This window comes from Nicotiana tabacum, chromosome 4, assembly GCF_000715075.1.
Source record: "Nicotiana tabacum cultivar K326 chromosome 4, ASM71507v2, whole genome shotgun sequence".
NCBI lineage: Eukaryota > Viridiplantae > Streptophyta > Magnoliopsida > Solanales > Solanaceae > Nicotiana > Nicotiana tabacum.
Window position 1 is genome coordinate 21,480,436 of NC_134083.1, and position 23,535 is coordinate 21,503,970.

Genomic DNA, 23,535 nt, shown 5'->3' on the forward strand with positions numbered 1-23,535 from the left:
CATGCTAATTATTTGGAAATTCTCCATGATTTATTCTGCTTAAATGCCTTGAAATGTAAGTTGCTAAATGGTATTACTGAAATTTAAGTTATAATTATGAAAGAAGGACTTATCTCTTCCTGTTGTTGAACTGACAATATCATTCATGATATCCATGCTTAGCATAATACTTTTATTACATTATTACTGGCCTAATAAGTGTCAAGTCGACCCCTCGTCACTACTTTTGCGAGATTAGGCGGGATACTTACTGGCTACATATTGTTTATGTACTCATACTACGCTTCTGTACTTAATTGTACAGGATCTGAGGCTGGTGCATCTAGTTACATGTCCGGCGCACGTACCTGATCTTGGACTGAGACTTCACGGTGAGCTGCACCTTTTGAGCCATTCAGCAACATGCCAGAGTTTCTCTTTTATTTTTATCTATCTATTCTATTTCAGACAGTAGGATAGTCATCTTTTTTATATTCTACTAGTTGCCCACACACTTGTGACACCAGATCTTGGCACGTATTAGTAGACTTTGATTTTCAGTTTGGGTTGTAATTCAATAGTTATAATTATTTTTAGATGTTTCCGTTTCTTTGTCTTAAAAATCCTTTATTTACCAAATATTTTTAAAATAAGTAAAACTAAAATGGAAAATCACTAAGTTGTTCACTGTTGGCTTGTCCAGCAACGGTGTTGGACCCCATCACGGCCTGACATGGAGTTGGGTCGTGACAATATAGATCACGCGAGTTGGAATATATTAATCAAGATTGGACTCAAGAATAGAGTCTAGTATCTCGTAAGAAAAATCTAAAGCTTTTAATTAGCTATTCAATACTATTCTAATCTACTACTCCCTCTGTTTCAAATTAGATGAGGTACTTTCCTTTTTAGTATGTTTCAAAATAAATGACACATTTCTAAATTTGGAAATAATTCAACTTTAAACTCTTCATTTTACTTATTTTACCCTTAATGAGACGCTTTTATAACCACACAAATGTCATGACCCCACAAAGTTTTTACCCCTTAAGCTTTTAAGACCATAAGGTTCAAAAATCTTTTTTTTTTCCTTAAACTCTGTGCCGAGTCAAACCACCTCATCTAAATTGAAACGGAGGGAGTAATTGTCGCCTATTCATTAGCAAACCCTGTAAATTTGTTTGACAGCTACTTGTAGGAAAGAAGAAGACAAGGGCTTTGAGAACTCTTGAATTGCAGATACGTTCATGTCTAGTGCTCCTTGTATAAATTTAAAGGCGGTAGAAAAGTAAGTGACCCCAACAGGATGTAAAATTCCAGTTCCTTCTCTTTTTATCAAAATAGAGTTGAAAGTGAAAATTTTATTAAAAAACAAAAAACAACCTTACAAAGTGGTGAAACTTTCCAACTGAGAAGCGTAAGAATTTTAGATCCGAAAGGAACTAAAAGGTCAAATTACTAAATATTATGGATAATTAAGTGTATATTCCTAAGTATTAGGATAATAGTTTAAAAAAATATCAAATTACTATTTTATCTAATGTGAACTCGATTTTAAAGGGGTAAAAAAGTCTAACAACATTTCACTAAAGGCCTTCGTACTTTTAATATAGTATAGATAGATATAGATATATAGATGTAACGACCCGACTTGTTGTTTTAAGAATTAACGCCCCGTTCAGTAACTTAAGGTCTCGAGCAGCTTCGCAATATGTATTATGACCCGCGGGTATGGTCGAGTTTGAATTACTAAAGATTTGGAATTTAATTAAAAGAACAATCCTCACTTAGAAGCTTAAATGAAAAGAGTGGACCGGAGAGTTGACGTTTGAGCAAACGACTCCGAAATAGAATTTTGATGATGTCAATAGCTGGTGATTTTGGACTTAGGAGCGTGTCCAAAAAATTATTTGAAGGTCTGTAGAGGAATTTGGCATGAAATGACGAAAGATAAATTTTGGAAAGTTTGACCGGGGAGGGCGGTGATTTTTTGATATCTGGGCCGGAACCCGATTCTAGAAATGTGAATAGCTTCATTATGTCAATTATGAATTGTGTGTAAAATTTAACGTCATTCCGTATTGATTTGATGTGTTTCGGCACAAGATATAGAATTTGAAAGTTCAAATTTCATAGATTTTGATTTGGGGTGCGATTCGTCGTTTTGATATTGTTTGAGGTGATTTGAGAATTCGACTAAGTTTGTATGATGTTTTAGAACCTGTTGGTATATTTGGTTGAGGTCCCGAGGGACTCGTGTGTGTTTCGGGGTGGTTTTGGGTCATTTCTAGATGTTTCGGAACTGTTGTATCTGGTATCTGGTTTCCTTCTTCGCGAACGCAAAGAGTGTCTCGCGTTCGCGAAGAGGGGTTTTGAGGTTGCTGGGATTTGGCCTTCGCGAATGCGAAGGAGGGCTCACGAACACGAAGGTATGTCTAAAGAACTTACGCGAACGCGAGGGGCCAGTCGCGAACGCGTAGAAGGAAGGAGGGGACTAGGCCTCGAGTCATTAGCCTTCGCGAACGCGAAGCAGTAGGATTTGAGGGCATCGCGAACGCGAACGCGATGTTATGCATGGGTAGGCCTTCGCGAACGCGACGCTAGTAACGCGAACGCGAAGAAGAATTTGAGACAGCTGAGTTTTTGGCCTTCGCGAACGCGAGACATAGGTCGCGAACGCGAAGAAGGCCTATCCGGGCATAATTAAAAGTCCCAAAAATGGGGGTTTGAGTTTATAACACAAAAATCAAATTGGGAGCTCGGTAGAAGGCGATTTTTGGAGAGATTCTTGCGTGGGTATTTGGGGTAAGTGATTCTTATCCAGTTTTGATTAATTTCCATGATTATGTCTTTGAATCCATCATTTAATTCGGATTTTAATGGAGGAAAATCAAGATTTCTGTAAAATCTTCCAAAAATAAAAATTTAAGACTTGGAGATCGAGTTGTTATTGGAATTCGATAAAATTGGTATGGTTGAATTCGTATCAAAATGAGTGTTCGGATTTCATGAAAATTATGTCGGGTTCCGAGGGGCAGGCCCCGCGTTGACTTTTGTTGACTTTTTGGAATAAAATTTTAAGTCGATGTATTATTATCCGGAATTATTTTTGATGAATTTTAATGAAGTTATACAATTAATTTGGATAGATTTGAGCTGTCCGGAGGTCAATTCAAGCAAGAAGACTATTTTGGAATATCGGCCTAATTTCAAAAAGGTAAGTATCTTGCCTAACCTCGAGTGGAGGAATTACCCCTTAGGCATTGAATCTCATGTGTAATTTGTGTAATTGAAAACCATGTACGGGAGGTAACGAGTATGTACTTGGGTTATATGTGCATATTACATTGGTTAAAATCCTTAGGCGCCTTTATGTATTAAATTGAAAATTATTGGCACTTATTAAATCCCTTAATTGTCTTGCCTGAATCCTTGTTTTGTTGGATTTGTTTTTATATGGTGATTTTGGTGTGATTGCCACATTGATTCTTATGTGAAATATTATTTGTTGAGTTGTTCACTCCCGGATATATTCGTTAAAATTTTGTGCACACTATGGTCGAGCCATGGGCTTCTTATTATGGAAAAATTATGTATTATTGAATTTTTTGGCAAATTATAATATTTGAGCACTTGATGTGCAAATCTGTGATATGTTGTAATATTTGAGCACTTGAGGTGCAATTTATGAGATGTGATATTGACACGTTATTTTGTTGGAAAGTTTTGTTCGGGTGTTTGCACGATGTTTCTGTCGTGCTATTGTTACTATTGATATTTGCACATTCGGCGTGACAAGGCGGGATATATATATATATATATATATATATATATATATATATATATATATATATATATATATATATATATATATGGGTTGCGCATGTGGCGAGACAAGGTGGGAACATTATTGTGCGCGTGTTGCGAGACAAGGCGGACATTCACTTTACTATTGCACACGTGGCGAGACAAGGAGAGCTATGTCGGGGATTGATTTGTGATGGCCTGGGGGCATTGTTGTTGTTGTTGCATATTTACTTTTGGGACTACGAGGCGGTACCTCGGGAGTGCCCTTTTGTTGATATTTTTCTATGGTTGCACTTGCTTTTGGTTATTTTATTTTTCTGTGATATGTAAATTCTTGTGTTCTTCCGTGATGTATTATTTGATTTTATTATGTGTTTGTTGTCACGATCCAATTTCACCTATAGGTCGTGATGGCGCCCAACAATACAGCTAGACAAGTCAACTAACAAATTAAATATATATCGATAAAATATAAAAATGGGCTGAGACTCGGATTTACGAAAAATATAAAAATGGGCTGAGACCCGTATTTTTATGATTATGAAATGAGGTGTCACATGGTGACTTTTAAATTGAAAGAATTATATTCAAAATATTATTTGGAAGGATCTTTTTATTCAAAAAGAATTATATGAAAGAATTGTATTTGAAAGATATTTATTTGAGGAAATTATATTTGAAAAAGAGTTTTATTCGTAAGAATTATATGTGAAAGATATTTAATTGAAGAACTTGATTTGACTAGGTGTAATTGTATTTATCAATTATTGAGCGATATTAATGGTGATTTTATTGTCTTACTGTGCATATCACTGGTTGTTTTATGTTGCCCTTATTGTTATTTGGTTCCTATTATTTTGTATATTATATTGCAAGGTTATTAGACTAGTGAGTGTCTTGATTGTACCTCATTTCTACTCCACTAAGGTTAGTCTTTATACTTACTGGGTACCGACCGTGGTGTACTCATACTACACTTCTGCACATTTTTGTGCAGAGCCAGATATTGGAGATATCGGATTTGGGCAGAGTTTAAACGGGATCGTAAGGATTCAAGATAGAGCTGTTTGGTCGTCGCAGTCCCTTGGAGTCTTTTCATTTCATTGTACTGTTAATTTTTAATCAAACAGTATTGTATATTCGGTCCTCGTGATCATCCCATGTATTCGGTTAGAGTTTGTGACTCAGTACTATCAGTCTTGGGAGATTGTATATTCATATTTGTTCCGCTGTTAGTTTTGATTACTTATTTTTTTTTTTAAAATGGCTTCAAAATGTAATTGAAATCGGCTTACCTAGTCTTAGAGACTAGGTACCATCACGACGCCCGTGGTGAGATTTTGGATTGTGACAATAGATAGATATAGATACACACAATATTAGTTCCTATTAATTATTACGTACTTAATCCACAGAAAGTCTTTTACATAAAATATTTGATCAACTTATTCTTTGTCATGGATTCATGGTAATGATAGTCCAAAAAATAAAAGAAGAAAAATTACAGAGGACCTATAATAAACAAGACTAATGTCAAATTTGATTTGATTCTTTCAACTCCTTATTTACCGTTTGATTCAAGTCTTCAACACCATAAAGAAAGTATAACTTATCGGAAGTTTCTATGTTAGGTTTTATATATTACTTAATTACTATGTTTATCTTATATGCCTATAAGGTAAATCTTTAATTAATATTTAATTTTTAAATATTAGAATTTCTTACCTAGTAGTTCAAATAAGGTAATTATTTAATACGCAAGATTTTTAGTTGATTTTAAAGTCTTAATAAATATTAAAATAATTAAATGATTATTTTACCTAATATGAAATTAAATTTTAAAGGACAAAAAATGCGAATGATATTATATATAAAAGTTGGAACCATGGGCCGTTGCCTTGGGTCATGGGACCGAGTTTAGGTCCGAGCTCAAAACCGGGGTGGTGGTCCAGTTTGTTTCTCATTCGGTTTTCGGGGGAGGGGGGTCGAGTTGTGAGACTAGTCTGGTAGACAATACTGTGTCTTACTACTCTTTCGTTTCTCACAATGTCCTGCCTATCGCTTTTGCTTTGCATCTATTTTCTGATTTTTATATTGTTGTTATTTTTATTATGATATCTATGGTGTTACTGATATTGTCTCTTTTTGTCTTGATGAGCCGAGAGTGTTTCGGAAAAAACCTCTCCGGTGCTTCGGGTAGGTTAAATTATTTTTTATCGTCGGTTTTGCTCCGTTTCATTTTGGTAAAATAACGGGATTTTAGTTCTTGAGGATATTTTAAGTCAAAGAGACAGAACAGGGGTACAGGACCGTTAGTTGAGCCCAAGGAAGCTAAATTCGGCAGTTGAACTTGGAAGAGAAGAGAGCTGCCGGAGCTGAGTTGAAGTTTACCACAAAATATATTGACACTTAATTTGTTATAGGCGATGAACCTCTACGGTAATTACTCATTTCTGGACTTGGGATTTAATGATCCCACTTTCATCGAATCCCTTTCGCTTTCTCGCACTTCGTCGATCGACGACGACGATGAATTACAGCCGGCGAGGATTTCTTCGTTGCTTGACAAAGCTAGCAAAAGTCTAAGGAGTCCACCTAAGCACCGGCACGACGGCACCTCGCCGCTTCCGTTAGGGATGGATTGGAGTCCTCCCCCTCGCGTTTGGGTAAACAAATTCTCCGTTTTCCTCTTCGTCAGCTTTGTTGTTTGTTCTCGATATGAGTATTGATGTGCAGTAATATTTAATGAGTTCGTGGCTGGAGTTTCGTGTAGATTTCTGGCTATATATGATTATGTTATTATCTAGGAACATAATGTTGGTCAAATGAAAATTTAGCTGGTCTGCAGTAGCATATACTTGTTTTTTTCTAGTTGCTTAAGGAAAGTTAAATTCTTCTTGGCACAAGTGTGAAATTAATGATATCCTTGAACTGCATACCGTAGAAACAGCAAAAGTCACTCAAGTTTATACTCTCTGAAGCGTGAGTGAGCAGAGACAAAAGGAGCTAATGCTTATTCCTTAAGAGAAGTGAGTTGCCAGGATTATGGATAAAGACACTGAGTTGTCCAGACAAGATAAAGACACTGTTTCAGCCTTATTGATGAGTATCTATGCGTGTTAATTTGCACACTGAGGCAAAAGTGTGATCCGCTAGGTTTTCTCTAAGCAGTAGGTCAATGCTAAAATCTTTCGGAAATCATTAGCTCCTTGAAACCTGGACAAACTTTTGTTAGCTTGCTCTGTCATATTTGAAGATTCTATTGGTAGTTTAATCTGATTTGGAGTTTGTCTAATCTTTTGCTAATACATACGGGTCCCTGATTAGTTGTGAAGATAAACTTGAAGTGATTGTCATAGACATTTGGTTTAATTTGGTACAAGAACTTTCAGTGCATCTTCAAATGAGTGCTCCCGTATTTTACACAGGATGGACATGATACCATTTGGCCACATGATTCTCATACAGGATGGAGTTACTGTGCCACTATTCCTTCTTGGACTATCTTGTCACGCCCCAGAGGTTCAGCTACTGTAGTGGTATTTCCCTGTGAACTTTTTGAGTCAGGTTCTTTAATGCATTGAGCACTTAAAAAGGAATAAGCTATATTAGCATTCAAAAATGGTGTTACTTCCATCCAGGATTGGAGTTTAACTTGAAGATCTTTAGGTGTTTTCTTTTTCTTTTTAATGGTGAGCTGTACCTGGTCAAACGGGGGATTACCCTAGTGTATTTTCTTTCAGGAAAGAAAAGAAACTCCGTAATAACTTGAACAACTTATTGTTTCTTGTTTGAGATATTCACATTCGAATTGGGACAGTTGTACAGGGTTCAAATTGGTATACAATCACCTGATGGATTCACAACCACGCGAGAGATACTACGAAGATTTAGTGATTTCTTAAAGCTATCTTCAGAGGTAAGCTAGTTTCTTCGAGATCCTGCATAGTGTAACAAGTAGGATAATATTTCTACCCTCTATTTGTGCATATAAATGACATCTATGGCTTCATTAAGAATTGATTGGTTATTGGACTAAATCTCCATACTTTCTAGATATGGTATTAGTTGACCCAGTTGATCACTTAACATTGCAGTTTCACACCTCTCATTTGTTGCAGCTGAAGAAAGAATTCCCAAAGAAAAAGTTGCCCCCCGCTCCTTCAAAGGGGCTTCTGAGAATGCAAAGCAATGCGCTTTTGGAAGAAGTTAGTAACATCCTATTTCTATCGTTCTCTTTTAAATTTTAAAAAAATATAGTTGCATGATTACTTCAATCCTAACCTGAAAATTGTTCTTGAGGAATGAGCTGGTAATAGGTGGTTCTTTAATATGGAATAAATCTTGGTATGTGCTCAAGCTGGTTTCATCTCAGCGTAGGTGTTTATTGGAGGATTGGATGACGAAAGTATTGTCTGACATCGAGTTATCAAGAAGTGCTCGCATAGGGATCTTTCTTGAGCTTGAAGCAGCTGCAAGGTCATGTAGGTGTCTCCTTGTTCCTTGTTCAAGTCTTGTGTTTTTTTCCTTGTACTTTCACCAAACAGTTGAAAGTTGTGTAATCAACCAGTAGGCAATGATTTATCAACCAGATCTTTGTTGAATTGATGTAAACCTTTTTTTTCTTTTACGAACTTCTCAGCATTCTATGAATTGAATCAGAACGCTGCAGATGTGAATTCATCCATCAGCGTAGTTCCATTGATCCAATTCTCAAATAGTTCAGATGTTTCTTTGCTTGCTGGTCAATCATCATTTGCTTCTGATTGCGGCAATGATTCTGCTTATGGGACCCCTGAGTTGGGATCACCAACAGAGGGCATGAGCAGGTTCTGCGAACTTGACAACGCAGCATTTTACCAGGGTTTCACCCCTTCAGTTGAAGCAATTTCTGAAGTTGCCAGGTTAAAACATGGTGATAGCAAGCCAGCAAAAGATTCTGAACAAGGGAACCAGGAGAATCGTTTGAAAATGCCTTACACAGAAGATAACGGTGACGTTTCCGCCAAGAGAATCATAGATAATGCTCAAGTCGCATGCAAGGATGAGATGGAGCTTTTCTCCGGGAGAGAAAATCTTACAGCTTTTGGCCATGATAAACAGACTCTTGAAACTGACATTTCTTCAGAAAGAATCTCTGACCTCTCAAATTTCCTGAAGCTTGAAGCATTGAGGAATACCTCATATGACTCGGCTGAAGGTGCTGAACTTTTAGAAGGACTAAATGCACCGGCAAGCTCCGACTTACAGTTCCCGGGCCGCTTAAAAGTTGTTATTCAATTGGAAGAACAAACTAAAATGAATAGGATTCTTAGTGCTATGCAACTGAGGCTGGCCACAGCAAAAACTGACATGGAAGATCTCCTTATGAGACTGAATCAAGAACATGCTGTAAGACAGTATCTTGCCACAAAGGTGTGATTCTTAGTCCAAAATTCTGCAATTTAGACATGCAACGTTACATTTTTTTCTCTGATCCAGTTATCTTAGCTGTTCAGACCATGTAGTATGTAGAATTGTGAGATTAAGATATATTACTTTCGATAATAAACTACCGAGTATATTGTCGTACATTACTCAGCAAATTCTCTTTTGCTTACTGCAGTGATGCATCACGAGATGTCCTCTGTTTGCCCTTTTCTTATATCAATATTGGAATTAATTCTTTTAAAGTTTCCAGAATAACAATTGGTTCCAACAATGCCCCAGAAAAGCCAGTCTTCCCAACTTTTTGTCTTCTGCCATTCCTCTCCTCTAATATCCTATCCCTAGCTAAGCTCTCTAATGACAAGCTCCTTTCCTATGCTCATAAATTTTCAGCCCCTACATGTTCGTGATTTTTTTCTCCTTGCGATCCCACCACTCTTTCCTCACTGTCAAGAGAGCTTCATTCAGATATTTCCTTACATAATATGCCGCACTTCTCTCTTCCTCCTTATTCCATCCTAAGTATAGGTGGACAATAGGAAATAGGGTTATGAAAGGGCCAGGTAATTTTAACGGATATAATTAGCAAACATTTTACCACTTAGAAGCTTATCTCAACCTGTAGACCCATACTTATTTTAACGGCTTACTTCTCTATTTGATGTGTGGGAGTTATGTTACTCCTGGCTTCTCTATTTTGCGTTATGATAATGATGCTATGAATGTTACCATCTGGGTGGTCTTTGACAGGTTAAAGATTTGGAAATTGAGCTTGAATCTCTAAAACAGAGTGGCAAAGAGAACCTGCAGCAAGCAATTCAAATGGAGAGGGAAAACTTTACTCACATGCTATGGGATATGGAGGAACTTAGAAGAAAGTGTGTGGAGATGGAATTGAACCTGACGTCTGAACAGGTATACTGACACTCTCTTCTATTGCAAAATGGAATATTTCTTCTATATCTTGGACAGTGAGCAAGTTCTTCTTGAAAATTGTTAAGGCTTACAAGGTTCAAATGGAATCAACTCAAAGAATCACAATACAAGAGAATGAAAGAATGTACGAAGAGTTGAATGCTGCTCAACAGCAGATCAATAGCTTGCGGAAACACCATTTGGAGTCAGAATCAAAGTCCAAAGCAGATGTCAAACTTTTAATCAAGGAGATTAAATCTCTACGAACTTCCCTGACAGAACAGAAGCAAGAGCTCTGCAAATTGGCAAAAGAGAAGGCAGAAGTAGAAGTAATCATTCACTTGATCAGTTCTTTACTAATGCATAGTCATTCTTTAAATGAGCTGGATGAGTAAAAGTGTAGTTGATTGTTTTGTTTTTAAGGTCAAACCAAGGGTTTTTATGTGCTTTTCACATTCTGTTCCTGGGGGGAGGGTGAGGTTGTAATTTTCTTCAAAAAACCATCCGTTACTTCAATAAGCTGTGCTTATGGTAATGTTGCTTTCTTTCAGAGGATTCTAAAGGAGGAAAGGCAAATTAGGGAACGTGCTAATGCTGCAAATATTAAGCTGCTGCATGAGTGTGAAATTGTTCGCAATAGACTTGAGGAATGCAGCGTCAGTTTCCTCATCGAGGAAGAAAATAAATTGGTCCTGGAGGCATCTAGCCCTTCTGATGCCATTGATATACTGTCAACATCTGATAATCGAATAGGTCTACTTCTTGCTGAGGTATGTCTCTTTCCTTTGTGTGTTTACCTTTGAGTTACTCTTGATGGGCTTTCCTAAATTCTCCAAATTGTATACATTTTCTCTAACAGAAGTACTCTACATACAATTTTTGTTCTACTTATCAAAAAAAAACATAGTACAATTTATGCTCTACTCAAATGCTTGAGATCATTTACGTCTCTTCCTAAGGTATAGATAGACATCCCAAACATCTCAGCAAAAGGAGAAATGAATACGAAGGAATTGATTTCCTGCCCTAAATGGTATTATTTGATTGAACAATTGGAGTAGGTTATAAACATTTCTTTTGCAGCTTGTGTGGACTGAGCGTTTTTTTTAACCGGGTTATATGAGATAATATCATAGTATTATATCGTGTAGAGCCATTTTTATGTTGACCTACCAAACTAGCAATATGAATGTCCGAGATCCAACCCTATGTGGATGTCTATCAGAATTGACGAGCTATCCTTTACTTGTAATGTAATGTGTAACATAATTGGGTTATATCTTGCTAGACAAGAGTGTGTTGCTCTAGTGGTGAGCACCCTCCACTTCCAACCAAGAGGTTGTGAGTTCGAGTCACCCCAAGAGCAAGGTGGGGAGTTCTTGGAGGGAGGGAGCCGAGGGTCTATCGGAAATAGCCTCTCTACCCCAGGGTAGGGGTAAGGTCTGCGTACACACTACCCTCCCCAGACCCCACTAGTGGGATTATACTGCGTTGTTGTATCTTGCACTTGTACCTTATGTTGGTTGCCCGTGTCATTATGATAATGAGAGAAGCTATATGAGCATGTTCATTCTTTCTACTTACACGGCTCACGTACACAAATAGTCCTCAAAGTGGATAGTCTTGAATTTTTTTCTCCTGCCTGTCGCTTGCCCCATGGACAACACTTATCTTTTGACCTTGAAGTTCTGCCCCGTAGGGCAAGCGTATGTCAACAGTTAAAGACCACACCAAAAAGTATCATATCTGCAATTTTTTGCTCAACTTTTTCTTGACTTAAACAGGCCCAGCTGCTTGCAGAAGATGTTGAAACTACTATTGCTAGTAGAAATCTTGATGGAGGTTATTCAAGGACAGCAGTGGATGAATTGAGGAAACAGCTAGCTGATGTTTACGTTGACAATGCCAAATTGAGGAAACAGATGAACTCCGTCATTCGTTATGCACTCCAAACATCTAATAGATTGGAGGAGAATGAAGAAGAAAGTCTTCCAACAAAGACAGCTCTTACGAAGTTTTTAGAGGGATAATTTATAAAATGCAACACACGTATCTATAACATGTATAATAAGCTTGTACAATTTCTCCTCCTTTTTCTTCTACTTCTCTAATAACCTTGTATATATGGCTTACTCCTTCCACATCATGTAATCCTGACTAATTGGAAAATTGCAATTGAAGATGTAAGTTTGAAATAAAGCTTTCGAATGTGCTTTTTGAAATAAAGCTTTCGAATGTGCTTCTATAACCCAAGACTACAGAGAACCACCAGTATTTGTTAAAGACCGGTGATTTTTCACGCGACGTATAATTGTACTGTATAAGTGGTCATTGAAATGTTTTACCACACTCTGCAATACAAGTTTGTGCCACTCTTGAAAGTTCAAGAGCTTCTCGACTTCTCCACCAGGTGCAGCTCTATACACATACGCACGCTAGAGGTCAAAGAGCAACTTGGCTGCTCGTTATCAATCAACGACGAATGTCATCCAGTTTACAGATAATTTACATGGAGAGCCCTAAGCTTTAATAGCACTAAACAAGTTGAAGCTGCTCAAAAGGATGACTAACATGCCATCCTCCATGAGAAAGTATTTTGAAAAGATTGCACCTATAAAAGTGGATCATCAAAATCAAGTAGTGCAACCAATTATACCACATTTCATCATTCTAAATCAACCAAATTCACCAAATACATCTGATTCCAACAAATTCCAAAGATAGGGAATGACAGCTCTGGTTATATTCTTTACTACCAAACATGGATTGACAATGTAACTTCCCTATATATTTAACTCGTAAACTGTACTTTAATTGTGACCACAGTATTACTCTCCACCACCAAACATACCCATCATATCCTTCGCGGAACCCATTTGTTTCATCAAGCTCTGTAGACCACCCATACCACCTATCTGTTTCAACATCTGAGGGGGAAGAACTTTGCTCATGTTTTGTGCATTCATGTTTCTGGACAAGGAACTCATCTCTCCCTTCTTTGGAATCTTAAGCCCCTTCATCTTGCTGCATATCTTGGCAAGTCGTTTGTATTCTTCCAACATCTCCATCACCTCATGCACTAGGCGGCCTGATCCCCTAGCTATACGCATGATTCGAGATTCAGTCATAAGCTTTGGGTTGGTACTGTCCAATTCTGCAATTATGAAATCAATTTCAAATGAGAAGGTTACACATTATTTTAAGTGAGGTGTATAAATAGCTTAACTGAAACTCCATAAAATGTAGCTCACTTGCCTTCATTAGTCATGGAGTCCATCATCGTCATATACCGCTTAATTTTTGCTTGACTTTCCTTTTCGCGACCTTTTGGCATCATCTCTGCACTAAATCCGGGAAGCATTGAAAACACCTATACCACAAAAAAGGAACATCAATGATGTGCAACAAGAATGATGTCAATCAACCTCTAGAAGGACAAACAAGTAGGCATGCACATGCTTTGTAAAAGAAAAAAGACCCAAAGAGTGGGGGGAACAGCTGGCTGAGTTCCCATCCAATTAAACTAATGTTTCATGTGTTAAAAATAATTGTGGAAAGAAATTAATGCTCAGACTAGATTCAACTGATTTAAAATCCATTAATTTATTACCAAGAATAAGCATCAAGATGCTTGAAAGTCAGTATATCAATGTTTCCTCAAGATGCATCTAGTCTCGATCGTCAAGTCAACTTCAATCAAATATTGTCCAAAACCTTACAAAGTGTTTTCCAACTATTTTCAGTGGATATCAAATTCTTTCAACATTTTATATTTTTTTGAAGAAATTCTTTCAATATTTGGTGGCATTCGAAATCCTTTTGCCATTTAAAATCCCTACGGTTTTTGCAATGGATAGCAATATAGGAAATTAAAATCAACATATTCAACTGATTTAAAATATTAATTTATTACCAAGAATAAGCATCAAGATGCTTGACAGTCAGTATATCAATGTTTCCTCTAGTAGATGCATCTAGTCTCGATCGGCAAGTCAACTTCAATCAAATATTGTCCAAAACCTTACAAAGTGTTTTCCAACTATTTTCAGTGGATATCAAATTCTTTCAACATTTTTTTTTTGAAGAAATTCTTTCAATATTTGGTGACATTCGAAATCCTTTTGCCATTTAAAATCCCTGCGGTTTTTGCAATGGATAGCAATATAGGAAATTAAAATCAAATACATTAATTTATTACCAAGAATAAGCATCAAGATGCTTGAAAGTCAGTATATCAATGTTTCCTCGAGATGCATCTAGTCTCGATCGTCAAGTCAACTTCAATCAAATATTGTCCAAAACCTTACAAAGTGTTTTCCAACAATTTTCAGTGGATATCAAATTCTTTCAATATTTTATATTTTTTTGAAGAAATTCTTTCAATATTTGGTGGCATTCGAAATCCTTTTGCCATTTAAAATCCCTACGGTTTTTGCAATGGATAGCAATATAGGAAATTAAAATCAACATATTCAACTGATTTAAAATATTAATTTATTACCAAGAATAAGCATCAAGATGCTTGACAGTCAGTATATCAATGTTTCCTCTAGTAGATGCATCTAGTCTCGATCGGCAAGTCAACTTCAATTAAATATTGTCCAAAACCTTACAAAGTGTTTTCCAACTATTTTCAGTGGATATCAAATTCTTTCAACATTTTTTTTTTGAAGAAATTCTTTCAATATTTGGTGACATTCGAAATCCTTTTGCCATTTAAAATCCCTGCGGTTTTTGCAATGGATAGCAATATAGGAAATTAAAATCAAATACATTAATTTATTACCAAGAATAAGCATCAAGATGCTTGAAAGTCAGTATATCAATGTTTCCTCGAGATGCATCTAGTCTCGATCGTCAAGTCAACTTCAATCAAATATTGTCCAAAACCTTACAAAGTGTTTTCCAACTATTTTCAGTGGATATCAAATTCTTTCAACATTTTATATTTTTTTGAAGAAATTCTTTCAATATTTGGTGGCATTCGAAATCCTTTTGCCATTTAAAATCCCTACGGTTTTTGCAATGGATAGCAATATAGGAAATTAAAATCAATATTATGAAAAGGTTTGCGTGTAAACAATAACTTGCCTACTGACAAATTTAAATTCTTGGAAGGATTCATAATCTACCAATCAACTAGCAGGCTCCAAATAGAGCTTAAATCAACTTGGAGGCTCCAAATGATCTTCGACTTGCTCAAGTTAATAGATCAGTATTTATAGGTTTCTAAAACAGAAGAACAAGGACAAATGGAAACAAGCCTAAGAGATTTTCTAGAAGAACAATGAAAAAAAAAAGACCTTCTAAGCTTTTGTGATATACTATAGGAAAGCTGTTTTTCCCAACCGTACTGTAAATAATGAAAATTCTCCAAACCAAAATTCTTCTTTTGGTATGGTTTGGGAATTTGTTTTGGAAACAAATGATTTTAGGTTTGGCTATCGAAAACAACTGTGTGTTTAGATTTAATATTGAAAAAAAAAGAGTAGTATTTCCAGATATGAACTTCTGAAATGATATTACTAAATCCCTAAACCATCGAAACCAACTTCGTATGGTTAGAAATCCCAGAAATATTAGGAAATCATCTCCATTTGCAACTAAATTTGCCATTGAAAAACTTAAAAAACAAAACAGAGAAAAAAAGGGAGGGTAAAGGAAGGGAGAAAGAAAAGAAAGGAAGAAAGAAAAAACCAACTCTCTGGCCGTACGATACTAACAAAGGGAAAGAGAAAAAGAAAAAGCAAGGTGGGAGCAGTTGGAGGGGGGAGGGACTGTTTGCCCATAAGGTTCAAAAAGCATTAAGTAATAAAATTGGCCTAGAAACGTATCAACCTCTTACCTCAATGAACAAAAAGAAGGCTGAAAATCAAAAAGAAGACTGAAATCACTGATTTCTAATACCAACTTGTATTTTCATGTAGGTTTTACAACCTAACACCAAAACTGTTTGTTCCAGAAAAAGCCAGAAAACCAAAAATATTAGTTCTAGATTTGTGTCACGAATGGTATAACATTCAGAAAAATTTGCCAAGTTTCAAAAGAGAAGAGAGAGAGGGAGGGAGAGGATGCGCGGGGGGATCAGATTAATGTATATGAGCAGCAAACCTGGCCAAGAGGACCCATTTTAAGCATGTTCTGAAATTGCTCGTACATAATCCTGAAGGTAAAATGTCCTTCTGATAACTTCTGAAGAAGCTCAGGCTGTTGATCCATTGGGACCACGTCTTGTATCTTGTTCACCAATCCAGACAAGTCACCCATGCCTGGTATTTCAGGAGAACAAAGTCAATGGCAGTGGAAAGAGGAACATAGTTCAAGCAAAGTTGAAAATATCAACAGAAGAGATGCAAACCTAAGAGACGGCTGACAAATGGTTTAACATCAAAAGTTTCGAACTCGTCCATGTGTTCACCAGTTCCAATAAATATGACCGGACTTTTAGTTGCAGCAACTCTGCATATGGAAAGAGCAAAAGAGCAAATATATAAATCAAAAGAAACAGGTCATAAAAATTCACCAGAACATTTGGAGACAACTTGATCCTACTTATAATTTGAGAATATCAATAACCAATCCTTGTGAAGCCCCCAAGGGGATATGTCCTAGTGGTTGTGGCACAGAGTGACAACCTGGATATCCCAAGTTCTGTATCCCAGTTACAGCACTAGATGTGAGCCCATTTGCTCCTGCCTTGGTGAGCAAGATTACCACGGTAACTTGTGCCTGTGGGCTGCACAGGCTGTCTAGTGGATTAGTCGAGGTGCCCGCAAGACCGCAAACTTGACCCAGACACCACCAATATAAAGAAAAATTCGTGTAAACAAAAGATGCATATATCTGCTACAGAGGCAGTAAAGTTTTTTTTTTCCATGATGCAGTAAAAGTTGCAATTTTGCTGCTTTTTGAACCATAAAGCAACTTTAATGCCGATGTACAAGCCAAATCGTGTGTTGAAATTTCAAGGCTTAAGCAGTAGTTCAATTTTTCAAGGTTACAATTTCGCATCAATTGTTCAGCATCAATTTCTACATCTTGTTGGATAAAGAATAATCATTTTCTGCAGAGTATCTTTATGTTACTAGAGTATTTTGAACTGGTAACCAGAAAGAGATTCCCTCTTAACCAGAAAGAAGCAAATTAACAGCCTCTATCACTCCCAAAACAACAGCAACAACAACAACAGTTCCAGCAGCCTGCAACTTTGAGCTACCATAGGTGAAGTTTCTAATCTTAAAGAACTGACATCATGAGCTTAACATATGTTCCATATTTGGCAGAGTACCCAGAACTATAAGAAGAAAAAACTTTAAGGCTACATCCAAGTCATTAAATACTTACGCACTTAGGGCACCACCTCCTTTTGCATGGCCATCCATCTTAGTAATAATCACGGCTCCAACTGCAACACTTTGCCTAAATGCTTGAGCTTGATCAAAAGCAGCTTGTCCGATGCTACTATCCATAACAAATATCACGAGATCCGGTTTCTAGGGAAAACGATAAGATGAGCATCTAATTAAAGGGAAAAAAAAATAGAGCAGAGTAAAACATACCGTTGCTTCAGAAACTTGTCGCATCTCTTCAAAAAGAGCTGCTTCTTGTTTGTGGCGCCCACTGGTATCCACAATTATTAAATCACAATTTTCCTTCTTAAATGTCTCTACACCGTCCACAGCTATTTTGACTGGGTCTGATTCTGTATAGCTGTTGCAGAAACATTTGTTCAGTTTAACCAAGATGACCTGTAGTGCTGATCAGAACAATGATGCAGTTCAAAAGGACTTGATTATTAATTACAGGTTCAGTCCTATTCAGCAAGACACAACAATGGTAGATTCTATTCAAAGCAGGTAAACTGTATATTCCAACAACCTAATAACAATAGGAATGGCTTTTTCCTCCCTCCTCCTATACCCTTTTGGGGAAAATTCAGCTTAAAAGAATTTTAAAGAAAATGTTGTAGTGGTAGATGATGACTCTTGGGCAACTGGCAGCTAATCAATTTTAATCTTGTAACATTCTTTAGCAAAGTACCATTCAATTTTCACTATGCATGTAACGACCCGACTTGTCGTTTTAAGAATTTACGCCCCGTTCAGTAACTTAAGGTTTCGAACAGCCTCGCAATATGTATTATGACCCGCGTGTGTGGTAGAGTTTGATTTACGGATGATTCGGAGTGATTTGGGACACTTAGTCCCTAAGACGGAAGCTTAAGTTTTAGGATTTTGACCGTAGTCGGAACTGTGTGAAGACGACTCCGGAATGGAGTTCCAACGGTTCCGTTAGCTCCGTTGGGTGATTTTGGACTTAGGAGCGTGTCCGGACTGTGAATCTGAGGTTTGTAGCCAATTTAGGCTTACAATGGCGAAAGTTGAATTTTTGGGAAGTTTGACCCGGGGGTTGACTTTTTGAATCGGGTTCGGAATGCGATTCCGAGAGTTGGAACAGCTTCGTTATGTTATTTGGGACTTGCCTGCAAAATTTGACGTCATTCCGGGTTGGTTTGATAGGTTTCGGCACGAGTTTTAGAAGTTGGAAGTTTTGGAAGTTCATAAGTTCGATTCGTGGTGCGATTTGCATTTCCGGCGTTATTTGATGTGATTTGAAACCTCGAGCGAGTCCGTGATAGGTTATGGAACTTGTTGGTATGTTTAGACGGGGTCCCGGGGAGCTCGGGTGTGTTTCGGTGAGGTTACGGACCAAATTGGAGTTGTTTGTACTGTTGTTGCTGAAGTCTGGTTTCCTTCTTCGCGAACGCGAAGGGAGTCCCGCGTTCGCGAAGAGGAATTTGAGGGGCTGATGATTTGTCCTTCGCGAACGCAAAGCTGTGAACGTGAACGCGAAGAAGGAGCAGGGCAAGCCTTCGCCCAGGCAATGCGAACGCGAAGAAGAAAAGGAAGATAGGGGCCTGGGGTCGTTTGGCCTTCGCGAACGCGAAGTGTGGAACGCGAACGCGAAGGAGTTGGTCAGCTGGTCATCGCGAACGCAACGAGGACTTCGCGAACGCGAAGAGGAAATGATGGGGCAGAAGCAGTTGGCCTTCGCGAACGCGAAGAAGGATTTGAGGCAGCTGGATTTTGGCCTTCGCGAACGCGAAGGAATGGTCGCGAACGCGAAGAAGGTGTATCTGGGCAATATTAAAAGTCCCAAAAACGGGGGTTTGAGTTTATAACACAAAAATCAAATTGGGAGCTCGGTAGAAGGCGATTTTTGGAGAAATTCTTGCGTGGGTGTTTGGGGTAAGTGATTCTTATCCAGTTTTGATTAATTTCCATGATTATGTCTTTGAATCCATCATTTAATTCGGATTTAATGGAAGAAAAATCAAGATTTTTGTAAAATCTTCCAAAAACGAAAATTTAAGATTTGGAGGTCAATTAGTTATTGGAATTCGATAAAATTGGTATGGTTGAACTCGTATCGGAATGGGTGTTCGGATTTCATTAAAATTATGTCGGGTTCCGAGAGGCGGGTCCCGCGTTGACTTTTGTTGACTTTTTGGAATAAATTTTTAAGTCGACATATTATTATCCGGAATTGTTTCCGACGAATTTTAATGGAGTTATACAATTAATTTGGATAGATTTGAGCTGTCCGGAGGTCAATTCAAGCAAGAGGGCTATTTTGGAATATCGGCCTAACTTCAAAAAGGTAAGTGTCTTGCTTAACCTCGAGTGGGGGAAATTCCCCTTAGGCATTGAGTCTTATGTGCAACTTGGGTAATTGAAAACCATGTACGCGAGGTGACGAGTACGTACTTGGTTTATATGTGCAAATTTTATGGAGTTAAGGTCTTGAACATATTGTGTAGTAAATTGAATAATGGTTGGCATATATTTAATCATCTACTTGTCGTGCCTAAACCCTTGTTGTTGACTCTGTTGTTATATGACAATGTGATGTGATTGTTATTTGATTATTTATGAAATTTCGTGAATTTGCTGGCTTGATAATTATTGGAATTTAATTCCATTTTGGGATTTTCCCCTCTGCAAATAATTAATTAAACGAGCTTAAGAAGAGGTGTTTATATAACTATTGAAAATTTGATCTTTTATGAAGACTTTGCTTTATGTTGAGTAATTTCTATCTCTATTGATTGTTTTTGGGTGTTATACACATTGTGTGGATCATTTGGCTATGTGCTGTGAAATTAATTGACTTGGTTGTAGCTTTGAAATTTGGTTGTGGCCATTGGGCAAATTGTGATATGAATTGGTTTTGTTATGTTGTGATAATTTTCCGTGTAAATTGTTGTGTTGTATGAGTTGTTATTTTGGGGAGATAAAGGTGGCATTTCACCGTTGATGTTATGTGGTTATAAGGGTGGCATTTCACTGTTGTGTTTGTTGGCTATTGATATTGTCTGGGCGGAGCGATAAAGGTGGCTATAGGAGCGATAAGGGTGGCAATAGGAGCGATAAGGGTGACTATTGTCAGGGACGATATGTGATGATGTGGGGTTGTGGTGTTGACAATTTTCATGTGATGTTGTGATTTTCTTGTGTTTATTTTTATACCTTGTGCAACTTATCTTGTTGTTAGTAAATTGATAATAATCTGATTTATGTTGAAATTGGAAGCCTGTGGCTATTGCCAGGCGGTTTATAAAATAAAATGTGGGCACGAGGTGCCGTGAATTTTGATATGAGATAGGGATATTGGCACGTGAATTGTCCGTGCAGTTGTGATATAAAATGTGGGCACGAGGTACTGTGATGAAATGATAATGATATTTGGCACGTGAATTGTCCGTGCAGTTGTGATATGAAATGAGGGCACGAGGTGCCGGGCAAATATGATGATTTAATTATGGGCACGAGGTGCCGTGAAAATATGAAAATGGGCTGAGACCCGTATTTACGAAAAATATAAAAATGGGTTGAGACCCGTATTTTGATGATTTTGAAATGAGGTGTCACATGGTGACTTTTTAATTGAAAGAATTATATTCAAAATATTTATTTGGAAGGATTTTTACTTAGAAACTATTATATAAAAGAATTGTATTTTGAAAGATATTTATTTGAGGAAATTGTATTTGAAAAGATTTATTGAAAGAATTATATTTGAAAAATAATTATTTGAGAAAATTATATTTGAAAGAGAGGTATCTGGAAGAACTATGTGAAAGACATTTATTTGAAGGGCTTGATTTAATTGGGTGTAATTGTGTTTATTAATTGTTGAGTGATATCAATGGTATTCTTGTTGTCTGTTATGCATATCACTGGTTGTTTTATCCTGCCTTTATTATTATTTGTTTCCTATTATTTTGTATATTATATTGCACAGGTTATTAGACTAGTGAGTGTCTTGACTGTACCTCGTCTCTACTCCATTGAGGTTAGTCTTGATACTTACTGGGCACCGTTGTGGTGTGCTCACTCTACACTTCTGCACATTTTTGTGCAGAGCCAGGTATTGGAGTTATTGGACTTGAGAAGAATTAAAGTGGGATCGTAAGGATTCAAGGTAGAGCTACTTGGTCGTCGCAGTCCCTTGGAGTTTTTCCATTTCATTGTACTGTTAATTTTTAATCAAACAGTATTGTATATTCGGTCCTCGTGATCATTCTATGTATTCAGTTAGAGTTCGTGACTCAGTACTACCAGTCTTGGGAGGTTATATATTGTAATTATTTCCGATGTTAGTTTTGGTTACTTATTTAATTTTTTTTTAAAAAGGCTTCAAAAATGCAATGGAAATCGGCTTAGTACTACCAGTCTTGGGAGGTTGTATATTGTAATTATTTCCGATGTTAGTTTTGGTTACTTATTTAATTAAAAAAATTGCTTCAAAAATGCAATGGAAATCGGCTTACCTAGTCTCTAAGACTAGGTGCCATCACGACTCCTGTGGTGGGATTTTGGGTCGTGACAATGCACCAGGCAATGCTTCTCAGATTTCATCCTCCACTTACCTAATCAAAATGCACTTTGAAATTAGCAACTCCTATGGACCTATGACGTGGTTTATTGATTTGATTAACCAAGCAAAAATTGATGAGTTTCGGCTTATTCTGTCAGGAAGAAGAACAAAGTAACATTGGTCATCATTACTCGTTAGATAGGAGAATGAGCATCATGCTTCTAAACGTGTGTACTGGGGAGATAAGAATAAAACTAATAGATTCAGAAGAGGATATACCTTCCATAAAAGGGAATTTTAGCTTTTGTTGCATTCTGCTTCAATTGATCGAATGCACCAGCTCTGAATGTATCTGCACACACTAGAGCTGGCTTCCAACCTTTTTTCTGGTGGTAAAAAGCATATTTTGTACATGTTGTAGTTTTTCCAGACCCTGCCCGAAATTACAAATAAATAAGAATACCATCTTGTAATTGAAAAATAAACGAGCTTGTAATTCTTCATTATAATAAAATTAATGCTAGCTCAGGTATTAGCTTTGCTACAATATCATCGAACATAAAACCAAAGTAGAAAATCAAATGAACACACCTTGCAAACCAACAAACATTACAACACTAGGTTTCCCTTTTTTTGGTGTAAATGAAGGCTTCCCAGGGTCCAATATCTTGCACAGCTCATCGAACACAGCCTATACAATTGAAAGAATGCAGTCAATTTCCAGCCTGTAATGAATATGTCTCAACAATTGATATAAAAAAAAGTAAAGAAAAAGAATATTGAACCTTTTGGATGATCCTACGCTTGTTGTGTCCAGCAGCAAGATCATCAAGATTGACAATTTTTTTTATATTTGTGGACATATCGCGGACAAGTTTAAATTGAACATCGGACTGGAGAAGAGCACGTGTGATCTCATTGAGGCATTCGTTAAGGACCTTCTCGTCAATGATTGTGGCATTGCTCATCTGCTGGAGAGCACGCGAGATGCTCCCCCCTAATTGTGCTAACACCATCTTGACGTAGATCTAGAAGCAGATCGATTAACGAAATCAACAAGTAGAACACAGGGCGTTTAAAGGAAATTAGTTCGTGAAATTGATTGGGGATACGTCTTTGGGGAGAAAAATTTGTTAACCGGCGGTAGACTGTCCAACGGTTTACTTATAAGGATATGCTTTGGCGAGAAAGAGGAGGAACGCCGTCTTTGTTGGACCCGGATCCGAGAACTCGAACCAAACCCTCTTGTTTTTGTGGGCCCGGGCTTCAGAATTATTATAAGAACAAAGAAAACTAAAATTGTGATTCAATTAATTGAGTATATGTTTCAAGTGTATTTCAAAATAAATCTTTTATATAATGAAATTTTTTACGATAACAACAACAACAATAACATACCCTTTTGGGGAGGGTAGAGCGTACGCAGACCTTACCCCTGCCTTTAAAAGACAGAGAGATTGTTTCCGGAAGACCCTCGGCTCGGGAAGGGGAGAGGGGATGGGCAATAACAAGCAAACCGATCTGACA

The 23,535-nt window shown here is 37.2% G+C and overlaps 2 protein-coding genes across 3 annotated transcripts; one reads left to right on the top strand and one right to left on the bottom strand.

Moving 5' to 3' along the window:
* Positions 1–5,933: 5,933 nt before the first annotated feature.
* LOC107798694 (PX domain-containing protein EREL2) lies at positions 5,934–12,354 on the top strand. Of its 2 annotated transcripts, none has more exons than XM_016621723.2 (10): positions 5,934–6,452; positions 7,215–7,325; positions 7,607–7,705; positions 7,908–7,994; positions 8,162–8,270; positions 8,429–9,201; positions 9,964–10,128; positions 10,215–10,457; positions 10,680–10,898; positions 11,913–12,354. In XM_016621723.2, exons 1-10 carry the CDS (start codon positions 6,213–6,215, stop codon positions 12,156–12,158), a joined length of 2,292 nt encoding a protein of 763 aa, XP_016477209.1. In that variant the 5' UTR covers positions 5,934–6,212; the 3' UTR covers positions 12,159–12,354. The 2 variants fall into 2 exon arrangements, with proteins under 2 accessions (XP_016477209.1, XP_016477208.1); XM_016621722.2 differs by having other exon boundaries at positions 6,074–6,452; positions 7,884–7,994.
* Positions 12,355–12,722: 368 nt separating this feature from the next.
* LOC107799251 (signal recognition particle subunit SRP54 1) lies at positions 12,723–23,314 on the bottom strand. The gene is made up of 9 exons (XM_075251531.1): positions 22,794–23,314; positions 22,600–22,699; positions 22,288–22,441; positions 17,688–17,838; positions 17,473–17,621; positions 16,487–16,587; positions 16,240–16,397; positions 13,384–13,498; positions 12,723–13,282 (listed from the first exon to the last, which is right to left on the bottom strand). The coding sequence occupies exons 1-9, from the start codon at positions 23,022–23,024 to the stop codon at positions 12,957–12,959; spliced, it is 1,485 nt and encodes a 494-aa protein (XP_075107632.1). The 5' UTR covers positions 23,025–23,314; the 3' UTR covers positions 12,723–12,956.
* Positions 23,315–23,535: the final 221 nt, after the last annotated feature.